The following is a 25,231-nucleotide window of genomic DNA, read 5'->3' as shown; positions in this document are numbered from 1 at the left end:
GGCTCCAAAAGTTGTCCTTGTGGGTTCTCCTTTCCTTTTGGCTTCTCTTCCTGGCCTACCAACTTACATTATACTTGCATGTACCTTTCCCCATGTTTTCTGTGCCCGGTAAGAAGCTAAAGAATTTCAGGAGCAACCGCGTTAGCCGTTTGACTCAGAAAAACAAGGGAACTCCGTCCACCCGGGTTCCTCCAGTGCAGTGTTTGGGGACCCGCTTCGCGGGCGGCTGCATGGAGGATCACAGCCTCTGAACGCAGCGCCTCAACGCCCGCCGGTGCCGCCCGCTTCCATTCCCCGGGCAGCCAGGCTCCCGGTGCGGTTTCCACGGGCTCAGTACCCGCGGGCCACCAGACCACGGCGAAAACCCGGGTGCACGGACCTCGCGCGTCGCTAGGCGCCCCGCGCGGGGCTGGAGGGCTCCCGGAGCCTGCGCACTCCCTGGCGCGCGCACATGCGCAGTGGCCGGCGCCGGGCCGCGCGCCCGGCTCCGGGCGGCGGGGCGGCGGCGCGCGCGGCTGACGTGTGCGGTGGGGCCCGCGCCGAGGGAGGGGGGCTGAACCCGGAAGTGGGCCGGCGCCGGAGAGAGCGCGCCCGGAGTGGAGCTCAGCGGCCGCGAGCCAGCGGGGGAGCCCTGGGTTCCCGGTAATGGATCCGTGGGGCGTTTGCCCAGGGACCCCGCGGTGGCAAGGGGAGCGGGCGGGCCGCGGGCGAGTGCCGTCTCCGCCGGGGCTGGGCCTGCAGAGGCGCTGGTGCTGGCGGGGGTCGTCTCTCCGGTTGACCCCACCGTCCTGCGCGGCGCCCTCCCTGGGGTCGTCTTCGCCGGGTGGTGTGGCCCGAGGGGCGCTCTCCGTCCACGAAGTCGTGCGCCTTGCACGCCCTGGGAAAGCATGTTAGCGGAGAGACTTGCAGGTCGCAGCCGCGAAGGCCTTATTGTCGCCAGCCCCGCGCCCCTTGTCCACCTGCACCCGCGGTGGTCGGCGGGCGCCCCTCCCGGTCCTGCCCTCCTTTCCCCGCACTCTGTGCGTGCGTCCTGCCCCAGAGGTGCGCTCGGGCTTCCCGGACGATTCTTTTGTTGGTAGCTGTTTTTTTTTAGCCCCCAGCGCGGCCCTCCGCGCTCTCCGCCCTGAAATCGCAGCCACGAACGAGTGGAAGCCGTGACTTTCTCATCATGTCCTTACGATTTAGAAAAGATTGGCGGGTGGCGTGCAGGATTTAGGGAGGTGGCTTTGCCGTGGAGCTAGCTGTCTAACGCGGTTCCTACTCTCTTGCAGCCATGAAACCCTGGGGCACGCCCCTCCAGAAGCTGTTAACCAAGACAATCTAGTGTTTTGTTTGTTTTTTCCTTGATACACCCCTTAAGGCACTTATGAAGTTTCCTGTTCTGAAGCTGCTGTACTGCAATGAAGAAAAGGAGAAAGGTTGCTTCCAGTCTTGACGAGAAGATCCACCTGGGCTATCACAAAGATTCTTCGGGAGGACATGTGGCAGGGGCGTGCGACCCGCTAACCTACACCCATTGCACCGAGAGACCGGCTGCCGCCGAAGCTCTGCACCGTTACCAGGACCTTCCCCCGTCCCCAGATCAGAGGAAGCTTTTGAGCTCTCTGCAGTACAATAAGAATTTGCTCAAGTATTTAAATGATGATAGGCAGAAGCAGCCGTCTTTCTGTGACTTACTTATCATAGTCGAAGGGAAGGAATTCAGCGCACATAAGGTGGTTGTCGCCGTTGGGAGCAGCTATTTCCACGCATGTTTGAGCAAAAACCCAAGCACGGATGTGGTCACTCTGGACCACGTGACACACTCGGTTTTTCAGCACTTGCTCGAATTTCTTTACACATCGGAATTTTTTGTGTACAAGTATGAAATACCTCTTGTTTTAGAGGCAGCAAAATTCCTGGACATTATCGACGCCGTGAAGTTGCTCAACAACGAGAGCGTTGCGCCGTTCCAGTCTGAGCTAGCCGAAAAGTCATCGCCTGGAGAAACCCTAAGCGAGCTGACCGCAAGACTATCCACTGATCATCAGTGTAAATTCTGCAGCAGACACTTTTGTTATAAGAAGTCCTTAGAGAATCATTTGGCTAAAACCCATAGGTCCCTTTTGTTAGGGAAACAACATGGGTTAAAGATGCTGGAGAGAAGTTTTTCCGCCAGGAGATCCAAGAGGAACCGCAAGTGCCCCGTGAAGTTCGACGACAGCAGTGACGAGGAGGAGCAAGACAGTGCCGACGGGTCCGACACTTTGAATCCGGAAAATTTCGACCAGGAGAAGTCGGACAGAAACGATTCTGAGGATGCCGGCAGTGACTATAACGCCGAGGAGGATGAGCTAGAGGAGGACATGTCGGAGGAGGACTCGGACTCGGAGGAGCAAAGCGAGAAAGAGCCGAACGACGCGGACGAGGAGCCGGAGGTCGGGGCAGCGGGGGCGAGCGTGCGCGAGGGCCTAAGGCCCGTGGTCCTGCAGCGCAGCAGCAAAAAGATCCTGCAGTGCCCGAAGTGCGACAAAACCTTTGACCGCATAGGTGAGAAAAGAGCGCTGTCCTGTCTCTGGTCACTTTCTTTTTAGGGCTGTTTTAAAGGTGATGATTAAAAACTGAGCTTGGAAAGTAAATTTTACAATGAATTCTTGACGAGGGCGGGTCGTTGATTTTTAATACACAATTTATCCCGTTAGTGTAAATTCGTTGTGATTTCAGGAGTTAATTGAAGTGTGGATATCTGTCTTTATTTTGTCTTCCTTGTGTCCCGACGGGACAGATCATCAGTTCCTATATTTGGTATGGGAAACGCCAGAGTATCCGTTATGCTGAATACAGTGGTTCGAATGAGATGCTAATTTAATTTCATAGATAAGTGCTATTTTTGAGTCATTGTAGAGAATTGAATTAGGCTGTATTAAATTTAATAATTTGTATACCATTTCCCCTTGAACTTACAGTCACATTTCCAGTGTCTAGTACTGTTTAGAACCAGGATGCTTCAGAATACACGAATATATAGTTGAGAACAAAACTGTACTGGATGTAATTTAATTTTGTAGGTACAGCCTTTTAGAAAGTGCCTAATTAGTAGGTCCTTTGATATTTTATTAATGAATAAATTAACTTTTCCCTTATTAGAAAAGTTTACATAGGAAATATGGTCTATCAGCATAAGTTAAAAACATGTCAGCGGGTATTTAAGTTCAAGAGATCTAATATTTGCTAGTAAAATGATTTTTGGAGGTCTTTATGAACTGTTCCAGTGTGAACTTTTAAATTGCAACAATTACCCTATTTCTCTATAAATCAAAGTTAGGAAATTGTAGACTGTACCACATGTGGTGATGAAAGGAACAGGTGGGCGTGGTCTGGCCTTGCGCACTTACTGACTCCGTCTGCTGTGTGCCCGGGTGTCTTGCCGTGTTGAGTTGCTTATGTTACTGGTGCAGGTGGAAGTTAGCTTTATAAGGTGTCGGCGGTCACTGCCTCTCAAAGTATGTGACAGCATACTCGGTGGCCTAACAGCAGTGACCTCATTTTGCTTTTATTATGCCTCCGAATAGTTTTCTTGCCAAACCAGACTGCTTTTGGCACCCCAGTTTAATAACTTATTACTGTTTTGCTGGGTGGCTCTGTACGGACATGAATAATAGGACTTTTCTTGCATAACTGATTCAGAAGAACACTTAAACTTGTTCAGCGTGGGCTGGGTAGATGCTCTTGCAGAGCTCTGAACACACGTTGTGCAGGGTGTAGAGAAGAGAACAACTTTTTGGGCTGAGATACACCAGCATTCCATCTTTCCGGTAGGTTCTCTTAGGTTTTGTGTTCTGAGCACATGCTTCCCGTCCTCTGCCTTCGTTCGACCCACTGCAGCTGGGGATGAGTTCACAGGTGGCGCTGTGGCCCAGCACACGGGTCTCAGAGACGCCTTAGGAGAGGCGTGTGTGTGCAGGTGGGACCCGGGAAGCCGTGCGTGGTAGTTCACGGTCGCTGTTCACTCGGTCAGGTTCTCAGCAAAGAGACACCTGTTGATGTTCCTGAACCTGGCATTTCCTGAAATAATGTTATCACAGGGCATTTTGGGGTACTTCTTTTAATGTCCCAGGAAACTAGACTTCTTTGCACATAATTGGGAAAATACTGTTCAAGATGAAGTTCCTGATAAACTAGGAGGAAAGCCTTTTGCAGCTTTTTCTTTCAATACATTGATTTTTTTTTTTTTTTTTGAGTGTGAGGAACGGGGGAGAGGGAGAAGGAGGGAAAGGGAGAGAGAGAGAACACTGGTTTGTCGCTCTGCTTGTTTATGCTTTCCTTGGTGGCTTCTGGCCTGTGCCCTGGCCGGGGGTTGGGCCGAGGCCTGGGTGTACTGGGAAGACCTCTAACCAGCTGAGCTACCGGCCAGGGCCTTTTGCAGCTTTTTAGACCAAGGGCAGCCCAGGTAACTGTGGGAACCATTAGGTCCCAGTATGGGCTTATTTCCAGTCCACCCTTCTGAATGTGTTTTACATTACTTCTCTTTTACTCACCACTCCCCGCCTCTTGCTTCGCCTCACTGGGGCCGCGGACTGGCCCTCTGTTCTGGGAGAGAGGTTGGGGTTGGGATCATATCATGGTGGTTAGAAAAGCAGGAGTGGGGGGACGTCCCGCCGCCTGTGTTTTCGCATCCAGGTCTCGGGCCTGTCTGTCCTTTGTTTTCTCTGAGTGGGGCGGGACGGTGCGCCTGGCACCTTCTCCGGGGGCTGTTCTGAGGGCTGAAGGGGCCGTCCTCGTGAACCGCTTAGAACGCGTGAGGGTTAGAGGGTGCCCCAGGAGCGCCAGCTGCGCGCACGTTCATCAGTCTGGTGCAGTCCAGCGAGCGTCTCTGCCTCGCCGGCCAGTGTGAACGCGCTTTGACGAGTTCCCCCACGTTCCGTCCCCGCCCCCAGTGCTAGCCACACCGAGGAGCCGAGTCTGTGCACCCTGAGGACCTCCAGTTTGCAAACACGGATCTAAGTCATAATGTCGCTTACCTTTTCTTTTACAAAACTTGCTTGCTACTTGGGACGTCTGTGGAAGCTCCTTCCAGGTTTTACCTGGAGACACGCAAGAGCTCCTGTCCCCACTGAAGTGCAGGTTAAAGCTCAGCCCTCGAACACAGCAGGGGGGTGTGGGGACCCGGGTTTTCCAGGAAAGATGTATTCTGAGCAGTGAACTCAAGACAATAAGGCTCTGAGGTTTATCAAAGTTGTAAGTTTAGGGAAGTGATTTTTTAGGTGTGGGTGTGTGCCTGTGTATTATTAATTAGGCTATTAATCATGAGGGTTTTTTTTTTCCTTTCCACTGTCAGATTTCGATCACTCTGGTGAATGTGCTGAATTTAATTGCACACTCTCTCTTTTTATAGGGAAATATGAGAGCCACACACGTGTTCACACAGGTGAGAAGCCCTTTGAGTGTGATATTTGTCGCCAGCGCTATTCGACAAAGTCTAACCTAACTGTTCACAGAAAGAAGCACAGTAATGAAACAGACTTTCATAAGAAGGAGCACAAGTGCCCTTATTGTAATAAACTTCACGCAAGCAAGAAGACCTTAGCCAAGCATGTTAAGAGGCAAGTATTATCTTGCTTCCGTAACGGACTTGATCGTGCCTTCGGGGCTCCACGCGCACAGCGAGCTGAGGACGGCCGGCCGGCCGGGCTCGTGTGCGGCGCCTCCACCGCTTCCGGTTTGCAGGCCTCGGATCGCTGGGGGCGCAGGGGTCGGCCAGTGCGCTCGCGGGTGTCGCTAGTGCCAGCGAGAGGGAGTGCCTGGCGTTGAAACGGGCCCGCGGCCCGTGCCGCAGAAACTGACGGCGGTCCTGTGTTCTGTCCTGGGTTTCGGCGAGTCCGCTCTCAAGGCAGTGCGGTCTTGGAACGCTAGGAAACTTATTCCCCGGGCTCAGCTGGGCCTTCGGTGGATGAAATAAAAATTTGTGAAAGGGTATTCAGTATGGTTTGCATGTTTAACTCTAAGAAATTAAATTTACTGAAACCTGGCCTAAAAAAAAAACTGAAGTGAATTCCCTTGAAGACGATCTGTGAATAGTTAGGTCCGTGCGTGTATTTAAAACGCGTCCAGACTTTTCTCGGACGCTCTCTGCATAACCCGAGGCGTATCCATTTGTTTGTTGAGACGGCACTGATGCGCCCCCCCTTTCCAGTGCGCGTGCGCGTCTCTCTGTGTGATAAAGGAATCTCTCTGGGTCTTGTCGTCACTGTCCTCAGATTCTACAGAACATTGACTTGACTAATGTAACCTTTTTAAATAATCTTTTTATTTTTCTTTTCCAGATTTCATCCTGAAAATGCACAAGAATTTATTTCCATTAAGAAGACTAAGAGTGAAAGTTGGAAATGTGATGTAATAGCCTTTAATTTGCAATAGAAAACCAGACCAAGTGTAGCGGTGCCTCCTGGGAAAGCCATGAGATTTCCAAGTCACAGAACGTGGCTTGGCTCCCTTGCGGGCCTTTCCTTCATGCAGTGACGCCCTCGCATCTTGATAAGTGAAGGCCCGTGTGGGCGAGTTTTTAGATGACGCCCAGATGAGCCGGGACCCCAGCTTTAGTTTAATGCAATCGCCCCGCCGTGTATTCGAGGTTGTGCGCGCACTGTGACGTCAGGGCGGTACAGGCCAGTCTGTTGTTGCAGTTTCTCCTCCATTTCCGATGACCTGCTGCTACCTAACAAACCGCCTCCAGTCCCAGTGGCCTTCAGTAATCGGTTATTGTATCTCACCATCTCATGGGTGGTGAATACAAACTCAGGGCTGGGCTGTGCTGGGTGATTCTTCCGTCTCACACGGTGTCAGCTGAGGTCACCTGGTCGTGTGCAGCTGTGGGTGGGCTGACCTGGTGTGGCTTCCCAAGCGGCTTCGCTCCCTTGGCCGACAGACCGCGGGGAGCCCGGTGAGGACGGGTGAGGACGGGTGGCCGGGGCCCGGGGTCTCCTCCGCTTCAGTCACGTGACGGGCGGCGGCTCGCGCTTCCTGCTGGCGCGCCCGCCGGGGCCCAGGAAGCCTCTGCGAAAGCCACGGAGCTTTTCAGCTGCTCTGAGCCTGTGGGTTGGTTCCTCGTCGTGAGCTTCGCACTTTAATGTCTAATTCTGGCTCCCACGTTGTGTGCACGTTCTTTCAGATTTGCAAGAAGTCCTTCACGCGGAGACCCCACTTGGAGGAGCACATGATTCTGCACTCGCAAGACAAGCCGTTCAAGTGCACCTACTGCGAAGAGCATTTCAAGTCACGGTTCGCGCGGCTCAAGCACCAGGAAAAGTTCCACCTGGGTAAGCGCCGCAGTGTCTGAACGCACTCACGGCCCTCGGCCGCTGCACAGCTGCGGCGGAGCCCGCTCCCGTCCGACCCGCGGGGAGAAGGTGTCACATAGGTTGGGGGTCTCGGGGCGGGGGGTTGGTTTCCGCAACTGCTGCAGTTCCTGGAGACGAGGACATACGTCTGTTTGCTGATTTATCGTTTCGGTGGCCCGTGTGTCCTGCACCGTAGACTGCGTTTCTTCCCCATTGATGGTTGGACGGCTTCGCGAGTGCTTGGGAGATGGCTTTTTTTGTCGGGGAAATGCTCGTTTTTCAGGGGGTACAGTAAAACTTAGTCTCCCTGGAATTCAGTGTCCCGTTGGATGAATTCTGCCCCCAGTGCCTGTGGCCACGTGGGGACTCGTGGTCTGGATGGCGGTGCAGCCAGGCGCGGTGACTGCCGACCGGTGACCCCGGTGATGAGTGACTGCCACGCTGACCAGGGGCCTTCCCTGGCCACGTGCCTGAGGACAGCGTGGGCACGAGCGTGTGCTCCGTGCTCGTGAGGCTCGGCAGGGGGAGTGAACCCACACAGCAGAGAGGGAAAGTGTAGAGACAGTGCAGTGCTGTGCAACAGGTCAAACCACATGAGTTAAATTTAATGAAGAGAGTACAGAGTCGCGGACACGAGGGCCATCTGACTTTCCCCAGTCACTGGGGAAACTCTAAAACCGCCCAGAAGCCACACTCATTTTGCAGAGGACGCACTAGCACGTTTGGGTGGGAGCTGCTGGGTGGAGGAGGCGGAGGAGGGGCATTTCCTGGCAGGTCACCTCGCACAGCGCGGGAACGCGGCACCGATGACCGCCTGCTGCAGGGTTGGGGAGCGGAGAAGAGACTCCTCCCGTGGGAGGTGGGGGAGGGAGGGGCTCAGTGAGCGCACGTGCAGACACCCGCAACCGGCGCCCCTGGAGGTCCTCTCCCCGTCTGTCCGGGGTGTGTGACGGGTGCGGGTTCTCTGCAGGGCGTGGCCTCCGAGCGGCTCCGCCCACCGACAGGCTTCCGGATTCCAAACGTGCTCAAACGCCGTTTCTTCCCATCGTGCTGCTGTAACGAGTTCTTCATTAACTGATCCGCGAACTCCCTTTTCGGTTTACTTTTCCACATCCTGAGACATCTTCCAAATGCACAGCTTCCTTGAACAATACGCTTTCAAACCCGGAACTCTCTTCACTTTCCCAAAGTTTTTCATTGCTTCCGTATTCCAGGCATTCAGCGTGTAACATTCGTGACGTTCTCCCGTCTGATCTCCGTCTAGGAACTGGCGCTCCAATCTGTGGACTCGTTAGTTCATTAGCGTTTTTTGTGTTAGATGCCTGCGCTGGACTCGGCTCTAGGGACTCGGACGTGATCGCCGATCTGCCTTCTAGGGACCGACGGGAAGAGAGAACTCCGGATAAACGGCTGTGTTGTGCGATTGCACGTGCACTCACGAGAGCAGGCACACACCCGTCACACACTCGACAGGAGAAAGACCCCCGCTCGTAGTCGCCGTGCCTTCCTGGTGCGCCCCCCTCCAGTCTGTTCCCACAAAACCCTTCATTTCTGCAGCTTCCGGTCACCAGACGTGTGGGCTTCCTCCCCGCGACAGGCAGCGCGTCTCCGATGGCACCTGGGTGTCCTGCAGCTTAGCTCACTGGTTGGAGGCAGGGACAGACCCCACCCACCGGTCAAGGGCTCAGTCCTGCAAGCACACCCCCCCCGCCCCCCACCCTCGGTGCCAGTCCCAAGCAGCGGGTCCCCGGGCGACCCACAGCCTCTCTTTCCAGGTACCAGTGAAGGGGGACTTGGAACTGACTCTCTCACCCTCATGTGCACACTGTTCTTTCCTCTTCAGGTCCTTTCCCGTGCGACATATGCGGGCGCCAGTTCAATGACACCGGGAATTTGAAACGCCACATAGAATGTACCCACGGCGGCAAGAGAAAGTGGACTTGCTTCATCTGTGGGAAGTCAGTGCGGGAGAGGTGAGGAGCCGTCCCGTTCCCAGACCCGGGACAGCGCTGGCACTGCCGGTGGCAGTGACAAAGGCGGCGCGCGGGGTCAGAGCAGTGCACGGCGCAGGCACATGAACTGTGCCTTAATTTGAAATGGGAAGGTAAAAGAAGAAATTATATAAAACGTCACAGAAGACGCTATGAAGTCAGGATTCGTGGGTTTAGGTGAATGTAACGTAGATACCGTTTTGTCTCTGCCTGAAGTCACACTAGAGATACATTAAAGCTACTCGTTTATTTATTTACCCTAAAGACAGTAAGCTGCAGGGACAGGGCGAAGGGAAAGGGAGCGAGAACACAGCAGGCTGGAAGCCCGTGGGTCCGTGATAACCGACTCAGAGACCTAAGGAAACCGAGTCCGAGGTGGCGCTGTAGACGAGGGGAGGCTCGTTTTTGTCCCCCGGAGCCAGAGCCAGGGTGGAGGCGAGGCGGAGAGAGGAGCCCAGCAGCAGAAACAGCTCGAGAGTTCAGATCGCGCTTCTCTCCCGTCCCCCGCAGGGGCCCCTGTGTGGGTGCCGCCCTTTCCCAGAGCCGCGGGTGTGGGCACGCGTCCTGACGGTTGCCCCGGACCCGGTCCCTGCTGACCTCGTGGACTATAGATTTTATCTTCCAGGCAGAAGATTAGAAAACACTTTCCCGGGAATCTGAGCAACCAACGGGCAAACGTGTTCCCTCCTGAATAGGCCACCCAGACCGCCGGCCGTGAGGCAGCGGCGTCCACGCCCACCCACACCCACCCATGCCGTGGGCCTCCCTCCCCAGCTCTCGCCCCGGCACACTTCGTGGGCCTGCAGCGGAGGGCCTGCAGCGGAGGGCCGCCAGGCGCAGAAGGGGACGTCGAACCTGGAGGACAGACCTCAACGCAAACAGAGAAACTAGCAACACCGAGGGAAGCAGATTCTGCAGGAAAGGGAACTTGCAGGACAAGAAGTAAACAGTTGTTATTGATGCTCCCAGCTGAAGATGCAGCAGCCACTAAACAAGAACAGGATGTTGCACAGAAGTCACCGACCTCATAGCTCAGGGCTCCCAGGGACGCAGAGCGTGACGGAAGCAGGACAGACATGACGGAAGGGCCGAAGGACCAGGTGGAGGCAGCCCCCCGACACGCAGACAAAAAGGTGCAGGAACGTGACATAAAGTGTGGGACTTCAGCTGACTGGGCAGGAGGTCAAGAAACAAAGAACAGAGAAAATGGATTAAAAAAATCGTCGAAATCATTCAAGACGATGTCCCAGGACTGAAGGCCGTGAGCTGCCAGATGGCAGTGATTCACCAGGAGCCCCGGACAGCACCCGCAGAGAATTCATCAGGAGCCCCGGACAGCACCCGCAGAGAATTCATCAGGAGCCCCGGACAGCACCCGCAGAGAGCCCTGCCTGAGGCGCACCGCCGGCCCCCCGGGGCACTGCGGGCGAGAGGCGCCTCTGTTTCTGTCTCGGGAGAAAGCAACCGAGCCCCGAGATAAGAATCAGACTACTTGGGCTTTTCCCTGCAGCTGTACTTTCAGAACTCTGAAGGGAAAAAGTTCCCAAACTAGAATCCTGTCTTTAGGCAAACGAACCATCAAGTGTGAGGGTGATAAAGACATCTTTCATGACGTCAGGAAACCAGCCTCACTGAACCGTTCGTTCCCTGGAGGCAGCTAGGGCCGTGCTCCCCCAGAAGGAGAAGCCAGACTGAAGACAGAGGCTCCTGGAAATGGGGACCCTTACGCAGGAGCGAGGCGGGGCGGTCCGGCGGGGTGGGCGGTGAGGGTCCCACCACGTCGGAGGCCTCGCCTTGGTGTGCGGTGGGCCTTCGGTCCTCACCACCGGTGACCCGTGCCACGCTGCAGACCGCCACTGCGAAGGTCCCTGCCGTTGCCTCTTAACTGGGGAGCAGAAGGTCTGACGCAGAGCCGCCCTGTGACGTTGTTTTCAGCTGACGAGAACGTGCAGCAGGACCAGGACGCCGCCCTCCCGGCTGTGTGGGGCGCGGAGCCGGCGGCCGACCGCAGGGACGGTGCCGCACGGCAGGCCGGCCTCGGGACTCACCCGCGTGACCGGCCCTATGCCCGCTGAGCAGCAGCTCCTCGTCCCCTCGCTGACCCCGGTCCTCACCTGTCCCCCGCTTCTGCGCAGCCCCTGCGAGCTAATGCGGTCCCCCCCCTTTCCTGCCCTGCTGCTCCACTCAGCCGGGCACGCTGGTCTTGTTCACAGACCCTCTGTCGTCGGCGTGTGAGGCCCAGGGGTGGTGGCGGCCAGTGTAGCGGCCGCGTGCCGGGGCAGCCCGCCTGCGTTGCTCGTGTGTCTGCCACACTGCCGGTGCCTGGGCGCCCCGCTCGGGGCGGGGGGGGGGTGCTCCTCCCGGGGCGCGCTCCCTTCCCAGGGCTTGTTGGCCCTCGGCCCACTGACCTGCGGGGGTGGGCTCTTGCGGACCTCAGGGGAGCCATCGCCCACTTGGATGGGGGGCCCTGTGCATGTTATCTTGTGGGCCCCTCGTCTAGAAACGGCGGTGCGGGTGGGCGTCTGCCCGCTACTCAGTGTCCCAGAGACGCACGCTGTGTTGTCAGTGCCGCACACCACGCAGGGAGCAGGACAAAGGGGGGGGTGCGTGCCACGGGGTTACTTCCGACGGAGGGGGGTGGGGAGGCTGGGGTTGGGGTGCGTGTGCAGCTACCCCAAGCTGTAGCGGCCTGTGCCTGATGTTTTTAAAACAGTATGTGTAACTTACACTCTTCAGTATATTTAAGTTGCATAAATAAGAAATTGGAAATGCCACTTCCTCAAAATAACAGGGATATGATGGCAGAATAGGGAAATCAACACGCTGTGTTTATATGAAAATGCGTATTTGCAGGTTAATAAGTTATTAAGGTTATTTTATGCATCATAAACTCCCTTCTGCCAAAACCAAAAAGCGAACCAACCCAAAGCCATCACAACCTTTCCGTGCTTTCACTTTAATGCTGAATGGGTGGGGGTCTAGTAATATTGAATAGGTGGGGGTCTGGGAGTGCTTTCCGGGCGTTTCCCACAGTGCGGGGTGCCCCTGCAGACTCCCCGGGGAGGTGCTGGTGCGCCCGCTGACCCGGCCACCCCCTGGCAGGCAGCTGCCTTCCCTTCAGCGCGGCCTGCATGCTCAGCACACCCTGGACCCACCTGGGGAGGGGAGCCAGCGGCAGCCGGAGTCCGCCAGGGCCGGGCCTGTGGCCTCGTGCCTTCTTCCCCCGATGGCGCTGTGCGCCCTCCACCTGGGGGGAGTCTCTGGGCGTCACACGGAACTGCTGGGCGGGCTGGGGATGCGTGTGGACCGGCCGGGGCCACACCGCGGCCCACCTGGGACCAGGGCGGGGGGACGGAGGGGCGGAGTGACTGTGGTCGTGTGCGTTCCCTTCTCACGGCGACTGGGCTCAGGAGGGAGCATCTGGTCGCCGGAACACCTTCCCAGCGAGCTTTCTGGAAATGTGTGTTTACTCTACACTGAACAGTCGTTTGTTTCATTGCATTTTTTTTTTTTAACACAGAACCACTCTGAAGGAGCATCTGAGGATCCACAGTGGAGAGAAGCCTCATCTCTGTAGCATTTGTGGGCAAAGTTTTCGTCATGGAAGCTCGTACAGGTAGGTCGGGGCGATTTTTTCTTTATATTAAGGAAGGTAGAATTCTGCCTTCCTTTTCATTCTACGTTTTTTATTCGTGGTTTGGTTGTTTGTTGAATTAAAACATTTCCTAGCATTTACAATAAGCAAAGTTGTGCAAAAAAACTTTGTAGACTTCTCCCTTACACATTTTAATACTCTCTTCATTGTGGAGTATAAAATATTGTTAAATATTTCCTCGCCACCAAAGTGGCTGTGTGCCTTACTGTCTAAATTATTGTCATTTAACAGTTTATGTCATTACTTTTCTTTGAATCAGATTTATTATAATTCTAGTGTTCTGGACTTAGTGTATTTCCTCGTTCTCTATTGTCACAGAGTAGTTTGGTATGAAAATATGGCAAAATGGAAAACTTCAGGATTCTCAGTTTTCGAAAGTCTTTGTTGGTTTAAACTTATGTAATTATTTTTATAACTGAATCCCTGACCACATTTAGAGTTTCTTAAAAGTGTCTTTCTGAGTAAATAGGAAGGGATTATGTGTGAGATATATGTACAGCTTACCTTTTATTAACGGTGCTGAAGAATTTCAGTCTTAACCCTTTGCTGTGCATCCGCTCCTTTGTGAGCTACTTCTGTTTGAGCTGAAGCAGAGGACTTCCCCTTACGTGTGGTTCGGTCAGCTGAGCGGTTTTAGTTACAGCAGAGCTGCGTGCGGGGCGGATCGAACGGGGAAGCCGTTCGTTCCCCTGGGACAGACAGACATGATGGAGGGCTGCGAGGATGATCGGCACCTTTTACTGTGTGTCCTCGGGTGGCTGTGGAATGAGCCGCATTCCGTCTGGCTGAATGCGGAGGACGGCAGTACAGTGTGATTGTCAGACAGTGGGCGAGTTCTAGGGGCACGGAACTCCCAGCTGCCGGCTCAGACGTGAGCCGTCGGTCACCCAGCAGGGCCCCTTCCGTTCCTTCTGTGTTCTGGTTCCTTCTGGATTCCCGCCCGCCAGGCAGAGGGACTGGCCGTTTGGCAGGTTCAGTGACGGGGAGGAGGGTGGAACAGGTGGGAAGGAGTGTGGCCCAGAGTCCAGTGAGCCGGGGCAGGGGTAGCAGTGCTTCTTGAAAGAGGGGAGCGGAGCAGGAGGCCTGGAGCCCAGCAGTGCGGGCCAGGCTGACAGGAGAGACCCCTGCCCCTCCCGCTCTCGAGTGGGAGTGGGGCCAGGCTCCCTCCCCTCCCACCCCCGCCCTCAGTCTTCCCCTCCTCTTCCGGCAGGCTGCACCTCCGGGTCCATCACGATGACAAGCGGTACGAGTGTGACGAGTGTGGGAAGACCTTCATCCGTCACGACCACCTCACGAAGCACAAGAAGATCCACTCAGGTAGGGCCCACTGTGCTGTGTGCGCGCGGCCCGAGTTCTGGGCACTGGGGTGGGCTGGCCAGCCCGGGGGCTGCTGTTCTGACCACATGCTTTAGGAGTGTCTGAAAGGGGCGTGATTTTATGGCTTGTTTTTCTTCACTGTCATTTTACCCATCTGGTGGCCTTTTCTGACTACAAACCATATTTTAAAATTGTTTTAATGAAAACGCTCAAAATTGGCATTTTGCCTATACAGGGACATTTGTAGCAGTTGCTGCTGACAGCCCCCGAAGGGGGAGGTGCCAGCCGTTCTGACTGAGGCTGAAGGAAGTTAGCAAAGCTTACACGTCTCAAGACACATGATTGTCATTGGGCATTAAAGTTTATGTCACAGTGAAGTTTTGAAACCAGTCTTTGGAAAAGAGGGCCTGGATCACCGGGGTCAATTCCAATCTCTTTCCTGCACGCACAGTTTTTATGTCCTGGGGGTTGCTCTCCACCTTCCTCTCCGGCGGATGCCCAGGCAGGGTTAAAGAGGACAGGGTTAAAAAGAGCCGGCGCGGGGAGCCTGGTGGAGCCGCGACCACGACTGTCACTGCAAACGCAAGTGCTGCCTGGGCAGCCTGCGGTCGTCTCGGTCGGAAATGGCTCCCGCGAGGCTGGCTGGGTCGGGATGGTAAAGGTCTCGGTGACTTTTCCCACTGGAGGGAAAAGTCAATAAGTGCAATAAGAGCAATAAGATACTCTAAGATGCTCTAAGATACTTAGAGCCCCGGACCCTGCTCCTCAGCCCCTTAGAGCAATAAGATACTCTAAGATGCTCTAAGATACTTAGAGCCCCGGACCCTGCTCCTCAGCCCCTTTGGGTCACCACACCATCGGTTTTACGTTACAGTTCAAATAGGTTACATGAACCACAGAAATTAGAATGAGAAAAAATGGAAGTTCTTATTTATTTTTTAAAAATAAGATACTTATTGCACATTTCCATTTCTAGGTGGAGAATTCTAAATTTCCCATTCTAGAGGCCACAGGGTTAGATTGCACGCTGGGATTAAGTTGAGAAAGGACTTTTGAAGGGCAGGTCTTTGCTACTGAGTGTAAGAAATTGGCCTCATCTAGAATTTCGCTGCATGTCTGTATTTTGGCTCACTGTGCATGTAAGCAGTCCCCACAGACGAACAGTCTTTTAAACATAAAGTACAAAGATCGGAAAGTGTTCAGGTCCGTTTCATAAACAGTAAGACAGCCTCAGCTGGATTCCGTGTGTGGTCCTTGAAGGTGTTTGATGTCCAGACGTGTATCTCCCCCCCCGCCCCCCCCCCCGAGCCCCGAGTCCTGGAGCAGTGCCATCCTTCCTGCTCTGTGACACTGGAAGGCAAGGGGCGCAGTCTGCCGCAGAGGACCGTGCCCCTGAACTTGAGCGCGGGCCCCTGGGGGCGGTGTCTGAGTGCGGAGGGGAGGCCCAGAGCCCGGAACCGAGGGTGGCCTGCCGCTCCCGGGGTCCGCCTCCCCGTGTTCTCCTCCTGTTGGTCACCGGTGTCGGGGGGAAGGAAACTGCGATGCCCGTTATAACCCGGACATTTGGGTCTCCAAGGTGAAAAGGCGCACCAGTGTGAAGAGTGCGGGAAGTGCTTTGGCCGCAGGGACCACCTCACCGTGCACTACAAGAGCGTGCACCTGGGAGAGAAGGTGTGGCAGAAGTAAGTGGAGAGGCGCAGGCTGTCCTCGGGGCCGCGTGGGCTGCGTCTGGGCTGGGGGGTGTTACCCCATCTCACGGTTCACTTCGCCTGTGTAGGGACAGGCCGGTCACTCAGCTCTCTCCTCTCTCGCTACCGTAGCTTCTCTGCAGACCCCAAGGAACTGAGAACGCAGTTCCTGCCTGTTTTCAGTCGTTCAGAGGCGAGGAGGTGACCGGAAGGACGAACGTAAACTCTCGGCATTCTTTGGGGAGTTCATTTGTTCAGTTGCCGTGGATCCTGGAGTATATAAACACACTGCCTGTGTATGATACTTAATGAGACAGCAGTTATCGGAAGTGTTTATAGTCACATAAGCTTTTGAAATGGTGTTTTATTTGAAGGAGGCACGCACTGTCCTGAACAGCAACTGTTCGATGCAAGCTAGGTGTCTGAGTGTGACTGAGTTGCCGGGGGTGAAACATGGAATGAGCTCATGCTCTTGACTAGGTGTGTTTGGAGCGAGAGCTCAGTAATGGGTGGGGACTCCGTTCACCAGCCGCGGAGCGCGGTCCGCACAGCAGCGCTCCCCGCATTCTCGCGCAGAGACTGCGGGCTGATGGGGGGCCCGCGGGCAGCGCTGACTCCCACGCGATGATTGATGATTTGCACGTTCGCGTGTGGCTTCGTGCTCCCTGCACCGATTCCGTTCAGTGATGCACTCAGTGTCGTCACTGTAGTCGCGTGCCCCTTAGGTGGCAGCCGTGCCTCGGAGGGCGGGGACAGGACAGCGCCCACAAGGCTTGTCGAGGAGGGGACGGGGCTGGAGCTCACTGCCAAAGGGCGGGGACAGGCTCAGGCGTCACCTCCTCCAGAGAGCCCCGGACCCTGCTCCTCAGCCCCTTTGGGTCACCACACCATCGGTTTTACGTTACAGTTCAAATAGGTTACATGAACCACAGAAATTAGAATGAGAAAAAATGGAAGTTCTTATTTATTTTTTAAAATAAGATACTCATCACATGCTAACATAAATAGTAGTTATGTGAAAAGTAAGTACTTTACAAAACAGAACAGCCATTAAAAAAGAGTGGTATTGTTCTACATTTTTGTCAATCTCTTCAGTGGCTGCATTGCCACATTTGGTCACGTGTCGTTTTGGCTGACGTGAACGGAGACAGTGCAGCCTCACTCAGACACGTGGCTGGTAGGAAGAGGAGTATCGGGGGAGCCCTTCTCTCGGGTACTTGTGGGTGCCTCTCCTGGCCGCTGCCCTACAGCTAGACAAGTGCCGCCTTTGCCACGGGAAGAAGCAGCACGGCGGAATCTGAAACAAGAGGCACGAAGTCTCCCTACCCCGTTACGTTTAACCTCTTGGTCAGCTGGCACTTTGGACGGTGCTCTGCCTGCCCAGAACACCGCGGCGCCGTGCACGTTCATCGGGAAACTGGGGGTTCCCTGAGGTCCGCGGGTTTTCCAGACGTCAGCGTGTTTCGCAGGACAGATCGCTGACCACACCTGCGAACCCCACCTCCGCGTCTGCGGTAGAGGGGCTCGGGACAGGGGCAGGTGCACGGCTTCCAAAATTCTCACGGCGGCCGGAGAGCTCAGGTCCCGTCACTAACACGAACCGTCCGTTTTTCCCCTTGAAGTGATGGGCTCACTTCATTTAGTTTTTGGGAAAACGTCTGCCAAATTCTCTAGTGCGCACCTGTGGTTTGCCCTTAACTCTTTCAAGGGAGATGGTTTGTATTCCATGCAAAACGGGGCTGCCTGAGCTCCCAACTCCGGCTCAGCGGTGCTGCCCTCGGGGACGTCGGTGTCCTTTGATTGCGGAGGGTCACTTGTTAAACTCATGCTGAAAAAGTCAAACCTTTTTGTTTTCTTAGATACAAAGCAACCTTTCATCAATGTGATGTTTGTAAGAAGATTTTTAAAGGCAAGTCCAGTCTGGAAATGCATTTTCGGACACATTCAGGTAAAACTGAATGGGCAGTTTATGTATATTTTGGTGTAATTATTCAGGAGTAAAATATGAGCCTTTAAACTTTGTTGCTAGTGAAATAGTTTTGGTTTTTCCCCATTAAGATACTCACTCCCCGGGGGAAAGTCGGTGGCGTGAAGGAGCAATGTCCTGGTCTTCCCTTCTCTGTCACATGAGCTCCGGTCCTGTGCGCACCGTTCCGCACAGTTCGAGAAAACTTTTTCCGTTGGGAACTTGCTCAGCTCTTAGCTCTCATTTTCCTCTTTGCTTGTTTATGGGTCCTCTGTGTGTGCCTCTCTGAAGACATGTGTTTTCTTCTCCTTTAAAAGAGAAATGCAAATATGGCCTCATCGTCTGGGTTGCCAAGTTACCCCTGCACAGTTTTCCTCTGGGCCACTTGTCACTCGGAGGTAGTTAGAGTAGGACGATTTGCTTCTGCTGCTTTCCAGAAATTGCCATTTTCTAAATCCTGTTTCCCCCCCGTGGTTACGCTGCTGAAATTTGAAATGTAGACTGTGTGGGATTCTTCCCTCTGTGTGTCCATGGTGGATATCTCGTGTAAATGAAGTTTTACACAGTTTCTAATGCTTTTCTTTCTTTTTTTGAAAAATTCATTTATGCATTTATACCTTTGTTTTGTATTTAGTTTGCATTTTGTCAAACTGCTGTTCTGGGGGAGAAAAATAATCGCTTTCATCAATACCAGAACGAGAAATAAGTAGATCTGGGCCATTTCAGTGGCCAAGAATCACAGTGAAGAATTTATCACTGGTGCAGTGCTGCTGTGAAAACCAAGTTCCGCCTCTCTCCAAACGCGGAAGTCCTGATTTGGGGGAACTTGGAGGTTCTAGTGAGAATAAGGGCAAGCCGGGTGGCCACAGCGGAGGTCTACCCAGTGCGTCCCGGTGAGGTCAGCCCCCAGGGCACCGTCCCGGGTGGGGCGGAAGCGGGGCTCACAGCCGAGACCTCCCCCGAGGCCTGGCTGCCCAGCGGCACGGCCAGGACCCGAGGTGCAGCGGCCGCTCCGCTCACCAGCCTGCAGTTTCGCGCTGGCACACACCGTGCCTGCTGTTGCTAGTTCTTAGCAGAATTCACATGGAAAGTTTGCTGTTTAAAATCACTGTCTCACCAAGCGCGTGTATTTTGCACTTAATGCCCTTGTCGTTCACGCAGGTGAAAAACCGTACAAGTGTCAAATTTGCAATCAGTCTTTTAGAATTAAGAAAACCTTGACGAAGCACTTGGTCATTCACTCGGACGCCCGGCCCTTCACCTGCCAGCACTGCACCGCCACCTTCAAGCGGAAGGACAAGCTGAAGTACCACACGGACCACGTGCACGGCATCAAGGCTGCGGACGAGCCCCTGGGCGCCGAGGACAAGCTCGGGTCCCCGCCGGCCGAGTGCCCGGTGGACAACAAGCTCTTCCGAGCGGAGGCGAAGCCCTACCCGGACGGGCCCAAAGGGTACCCGGCGGAGGCCAAGGCGATGCTGCCGCATGTGCCCGCGGAGGTGTGCGTGCCGGTGACGCTGGTGCCCGTGCAGATGCCCGAGCCCCCGGGGGACCTGGGGCGGCACGCCGCCACCCTGCCGGCGCCCGCGCACGACCTCATGTCGCCGTCGCCACAGCCACAGCCCGCAGACTTCCCGCGGGCAGCCGACCTAGCTTTCCTGGAAAAGTACACGCTGACGCCGCAGCCCGCCACCCTGGTTCACCCCGTGCGCCCCGAGCAGATGCTGGACCCCAGGGAGCAGTCCTACCTGGGGACGCTGCTGGGGCTCGACAGCGCGCCCGCCGTCCAGAGCCTCCCCAGCGAGGAGCACCGCCCGTGAGGCCGCTCGGCTCGTGGGGGCCGGAGGGGGCGGCGGGGGCGCGGGGGCTCGGGGGCGGCGGGCGCCCGCGCAGGCGCACGTTCATTCTCTCGCTCCCGAGTACTGAGAACGGCTCAGCTCCAGAAAAATGCGTCTCCGTTTACTGAGCGTAGGAATATGGGGACGCGTGTTGAGGTATATTTGAAGTGAACATTTTTGTGATTTTAAAAGATTATTTAGTGCCAATTTTAAATAGTATCTCAAGTTTTTAAAAATTATTAGCTGTTGACATTATGTTCTTTTAATCATCAGTGGAAATTTTACTTTTCTGTAGTCTTACTCCTCTCTTCTCCCTTCCCTATCTTCCAGAAAAGTTTAAGGACCATGTAGGTGGCAGGAAAATCCATGCAAGTTTACTGATAACTGACGCTGATCCTAACCTGAGAGTCATTATTACTGCCTCCAGATTTTAAATAATTGATATTTTGAATTTGACTTTATAAGAAAGTCTTGGGTATTTCTGTGTTGTTTCGTTATCTGGCCATAATTTCAGGTTATCATTATCCTTTGGTCTTTTGAGAAAGGCAAAGCCAGAAAGCTACCTGATGTAAGAGCAGCTTGTTCAGTGAGATGTAGAATTGAAATAGTTATCCAAATTATTGGTTATGAGTAAGAAATGCAAGTTATTATGAATAAGAAATCATTCATACTAATTACAATTACTGTGAATAAGAAATCATTCATACTAATTATGGATCGGAAATGCAGATATAAGTCTAGGCATTAAATTACACAAGTTGGTAATGCGTTCAAAACAAAATATGACGGTGACCGTCCAAGCTAAGTTCACCTTTATGTTTTGACGCCGATTCCACATTGACGATGCGTCTTCATCTCAGTAAGGGGGGCCTCACATTGACGCTACGTCTTCAGGTCAGTAAGGGAAGCAAACGAGATCTAATTAACGAGATTTGATGGAGCTTCCTGGCTCCATGGCCCTGGGCCCCCCGAGACTTGGGGAGGCAGAACCGAGGGGCCGCACACCAGTTGCTGGGAGAGGTGCCAAGCCAGCCAGAACGCTTGTGTCGGACTTCACTCCACGGGGTTCACTTTAACGAGAGGGAACCACTGTGTGGACACAGATTTACATGTAATCCAGATTTATCTTTGTTTTTCACATAGGCCTGCTTTCTCATTATCCTTGTTTTTTTGTATGAGACAAAAGTTGAGCACTTGGCGAAAGGAAATGGCAGTTACAGCAAAACCTAACTGGTTAAAATAAAGTGAGGAAATAGTCAAATGCTAGGTCATTATAAAATACCTTTAAAGATGTGCACTTTCCATATCTTCAAGTCAATTTGAACTTCAGCCAGGACAGTGTTTCCTAGGAGAGCTGCTTGGAGGACTGGAATGGGCAGGGTCGATTTTTCTTAGCATGTCGTTTGTATGTCAGTTACTGGAAAATAGCAATTTTGAGAGTTTTCTTTTTCCGTTTTGTTTACACTCCTGTTAAGCACTTTTGTGTGTGTGTGTGTGTGTGTGTGTGTGTAAACTGTAAAGTCTCACCTAGGCCTTGTGAAAAAAATCACAAATAAAATAATGGAGTTTTAGTGAATAAAATTCAACCCCTGGCCAGGGAGGCGGGTTCGCCGAAGCCCGGAGGAGACGCAGGCACTTCACAGCGGCATCGTGCCCTGGGGGCAGGGGGGGGGGGGCAGAGGACAGGTGTGAGGGTGGAGGCGCCCAACCCAAGGAGCTCTTGTAAATAGTGGGGCGAGCCTGGGTCTGCCTCGCTCATTAAGATTTGGGTATAATCATCCTAGGACCAGTAGCTGTAATGAGTGTATTCATATTTTTGAAATGTTCCTTCTCTTGTGGAAATGTTCTATTTGGGGTACTTACATGATTGAACTTGATTATGAGGTACTGTTAGTCTGCTAGTCTTTTAAATTGACTTTCAAACGGCCTCTCTTGACGACTTTTATCATAAAGAACAACAAGGCTTTTAGCTGAGAAACCTGCTGTTGCGGAAAGAAATAGCCGACAGTGCCGCCTGCCTGACACAAGCGCCCGGGGGAGACCTCGGACCCGCAGAAAGGCGGACGGAGCACGCGTGCGTGTCCGTGGCGCTCTTCAGGACTGGGAGCAGGAAAAGAGGTGTCGCATTTTCATGTTGAAAGGAACACTTTGGTTTTTGAAGGTATTTACTTTAGGGTTCTTTTCATAATAATCTCCTAATGCTTTAAGTGTACGATTTGATCGTGGGGATTGGTTTACAGCAGACAATGTTTCTAGAATGCATCTCTTCTTGAAAGGGAAATGCCAGTGTATGTAGTTGCTGGGGGTGACGGGTGACTTCAACTGGAAAAGTTACCTCACCTAAACCTCGTCGGGATCTGGAGCAGCGCAAACGCGCCCTGCCCCCACCCTAGAGATAAAGAGTCTGAGCTGAAGGACGCAGCGAGGAGGCTCACAGCGTAGTACGTGGCGGCTGCTAGTTTCTAGGAGGGAGACGTGGAGTTCTTGAGGGTGCCCCAGGCGCCCCGCCCTGCCTTTTCTCGAGTGCTCGTCAGCAGGCTGGGAGGCCAGCAGGCTGGGAGGCCAGCAGGCTGGGGGGTCAGCAGGCTGGGGGGTCAGCAGGCTGGGAGGCCAGCAGGCTGGGGGGTCAGCAGGCTGGGGGGCCAGCAGGCTGGGGGGCCAGCAGGCTGGGAGGCCAGCAGGCTGGGGGGTCAGCAGGCTGGGGGGTCAGCAGGCTGGGGGGCCAGCAGGCTGGGGGGTCAGCAGGCTGGGGGGCGAGAGTGCGGTTCTCACGAAGAGCGAGCGAGGCTTAGGGGGCGAGCAGACAAACCTCTGCTGCCTCTCATTTCCAAATTAGATTTTAAGAAACTTTAAAGTTGTAAAAACCTCATGGATTTGGGCAAACTGAATGTATATAAGTTTTTGAAGTTGGCACAAAAATAGGAAATGAGGCCTACTCTTTTCAGTTAACCTTCTCTGTAGCGTTCGGGAGTTTTTTGGACAAACGTTCCATTAACTCTCAAATTCATTAATTCTGTATCTGTACTTAGATTTTGAATCTTGCAACTAAGTTTAGCCTCATTCAGAATATTTTATGAGCATAATTTATTGTCTTAAATTAATTTTTAGCTGATAGCAGTTAGCACTTAATATGAAAGGTGAATAATTTATTAAGTGTAGAAATTTGTTAACCTAATCGGTTTTTACTTAAATGCACCAAAGATTATAGTAGGTATTAAAATAGTTAAAAAGAATTTAAATTCTTTGTTGTTTGAATAAATATTTGTCCAAAGAAGCACAGTTGAAGTCCTAGGCTTACGAATTTAAAAAAAATTGTTAGTCTGAATACTTAGAATTAAATGTTTGTGTTGAAAACACTCTGGGAATAGTCGCACTGACAAATTACAAGTAAGAATACTCAGTTTTCCTCAGTTTAATTAATTGAATGTTATCTTTTCAGTGGACACTATTAAATGCAAAATAATAAGCTTATTTTTTACACTACACTATTAAAATCATTTGCCTTAGAATTTTTTTTTACAACAAGTTGAAGTTATTTTTGTAAGAAACCCTGCCTATATTTTGCAGCCTAAAATACCATTTGAAGTTCGGGTTTGTTCTTCATGCCAGCAAGAGCTAGCCATCTCTGAAGGTGGCGATCTTCGCGTGCTTTTAAGTAGTTCAGGTCATTGCTAGGAGAGGAGGAGCAGCAAAGCTAGGGCTTCAAACTGGTGCTGTGTTCAGTGACTTCCTTTTAAGTGACGTCAGGCCATGAACTAGGTACACTACTAATCTTCTGTCGACTTTCAAAGTGTCCAAGTGTCATAGTGGAGTGACTATAAACTGTTAGTTAAGGGCTAATACGTAATTAAATGTCATGCATTGTTTTTCATTCTGTAATTGCAGACACATTAAAGAGACAGCTGAACTGGTACATTTGTAAGTTTGCGTTTCCTTCGATCATTCTGTCATCCCCTCCGTGAGAAGTCGGGCTCGGAGCGTTGCTCGTGCACCGGGCGTCTTTTCCAGCCTGAAAGCTCTCTGCCTTTTCACTGTGCGGGAGTTGCTTCCTTCCAGGGGACTCTGCTGGCCAGACCTCGCCAGTTAACCGATGAGCTTGACTTTGTCCTTGTTATGGGTCTAACATCCACGCTATGTCCCCTGCTGGTCAGAAAGCACTTTTTTTTTAGGTTGCTTTATGCTTATGTAGGAAAATAGGCACTAAGTACTTGTGTGAATATTTGTTTTTTGTGTTTGATGTCTGTTTTGGCCCTTATAGTCACTGTGAAGCCACTTCCTGGCCTGTCTCTACACGCTTCTTGGAGGAACCTAACAAATAAAACGAAATGAGTTGTGTGCCTGCCTCTCTGTCTCCTCCCCCCACCGGCCGTTTAAAAGTAACCGCAGCTCTGCCCCGAACTGCTCCTGACGCCAGTTTGCCGAAAACCGAACAGGAGCTGATGGTTTGCGTGAGTTTCCCCTGAAGAGCCGCAGCGTCCCAACCAACGTGCGACCTGAGTTGGTCAACTCAGGAACAGCCAGGACTTTTAAAGTCACGTGAGGATTCTCGAAGACTCAGTGCCACATCGAAAATGAGGGGAAAGTAAAAGAAACAAGTCACGTTTCTAAAACTTTAAAGAGGATGATGGTAAATGGTACTTGCTATTGGAGTGAATGATGGGTAACGTGAGAATAATTTTCACATTGTTTTAACAGTGTTTAAGCCCACTCTTGCTTAGGTTCTCCACTTTCTTTTGCGCATTCCTCTTGGTACAGCCTGTAGGGTTTTTTTGGGGATCACCTTATTTCCTCCAAAGTTATTTCTACTTAAAGATCCTTTTTTCCTGGAATATTGGCATGCTCTCTGCACTTCCTTTTTGAAGTAGCATGAAAAAGGAAAAATAGGATTAGGTGGTGTGGAAGATGAGAGAAGGTTTTGGTAGATTAAACACCTTTTTTGTTTGTTTGTTTACCTTCCATGTGTCAACCTGCTTGTGTATTGATTGGTCTCAAGCCTATGACTATTGGAAAATCCCCAAAGAATTTAAATTTAGCCTCTGCAGCCATTACATAAACAGAAATGAAGAATTATAGTCACAGAATAGAGGTTATACAGATATGGACATACTTTTTTTTTTTTTTTCCAAATTCTTAGGTAAAGAAGTATTTTCAGTGCTTGCATTACCGTTGGAATTCTAGAACATTTCTTGAATGAAGCGCATGCACCCTTCTCATGGTTACTTAGCCTCTTTGCTTGGTGTTCCTGCTTGCACTAATGTTGGTCTGCATACTGTTGTATAATTACAGAACTTTCTTATGCCTGTAGGTAGAACTGTTACAGTTGGTGGGCGGGGCTGCCAGGAGGTGATTACAGAGGTGGACATTGAGCTGCTCCGTGTGGCAGTCAATGTTCCGATGAAGGGGATCTACAATGTACATTAAAGAGAAGATGCTTTTAAACTTTTTAAACTTAGTTTCAGT

At 52.5% G+C, this 25,231-nt stretch overlaps 1 protein-coding gene across 2 annotated transcripts; it reads left to right on the top strand.

Moving 5' to 3' along the window:
* The first annotated feature begins 522 nt into the window (after positions 1–522).
* On the top strand, positions 523–19,763 carry ZBTB41 (zinc finger and BTB domain containing 41). 2 transcript variants are annotated; one of them, XM_045818154.1, is made up of 11 exons: positions 523–642; positions 1,361–2,529; positions 5,375–5,582; positions 6,303–6,372; positions 7,148–7,295; positions 9,160–9,289; positions 12,828–12,923; positions 14,173–14,279; positions 15,856–15,961; positions 17,827–17,915; positions 19,095–19,763. In XM_045818154.1, the coding sequence occupies exons 2-11, from the start codon at positions 1,401–1,403 to the stop codon at positions 19,751–19,753; spliced, it is 2,742 nt and encodes a 913-aa protein (XP_045674110.1). In that variant the 5' UTR covers positions 523–642; positions 1,361–1,400; the 3' UTR covers positions 19,754–19,763. The 2 variants fall into 2 exon arrangements, with proteins under 2 accessions (XP_045674110.1, XP_045674102.1); XM_045818146.1 differs by having other exon boundaries at positions 534–642; positions 1,272–2,529.
* Positions 19,764–25,231: the final 5,468 nt, after the last annotated feature.

Source organism: Phyllostomus hastatus, unplaced genomic scaffold (assembly GCF_019186645.2).
Source record: "Phyllostomus hastatus isolate PE091 unplaced genomic scaffold, TTU_PhHast_1.1 phas_contig_148, whole genome shotgun sequence".
NCBI lineage: Eukaryota > Metazoa > Chordata > Mammalia > Chiroptera > Phyllostomidae > Phyllostomus > Phyllostomus hastatus.
The sequence above is the reverse complement of the archived record's forward strand: the minus strand, read 5'-3'. Positions and strand labels throughout refer to the sequence as shown.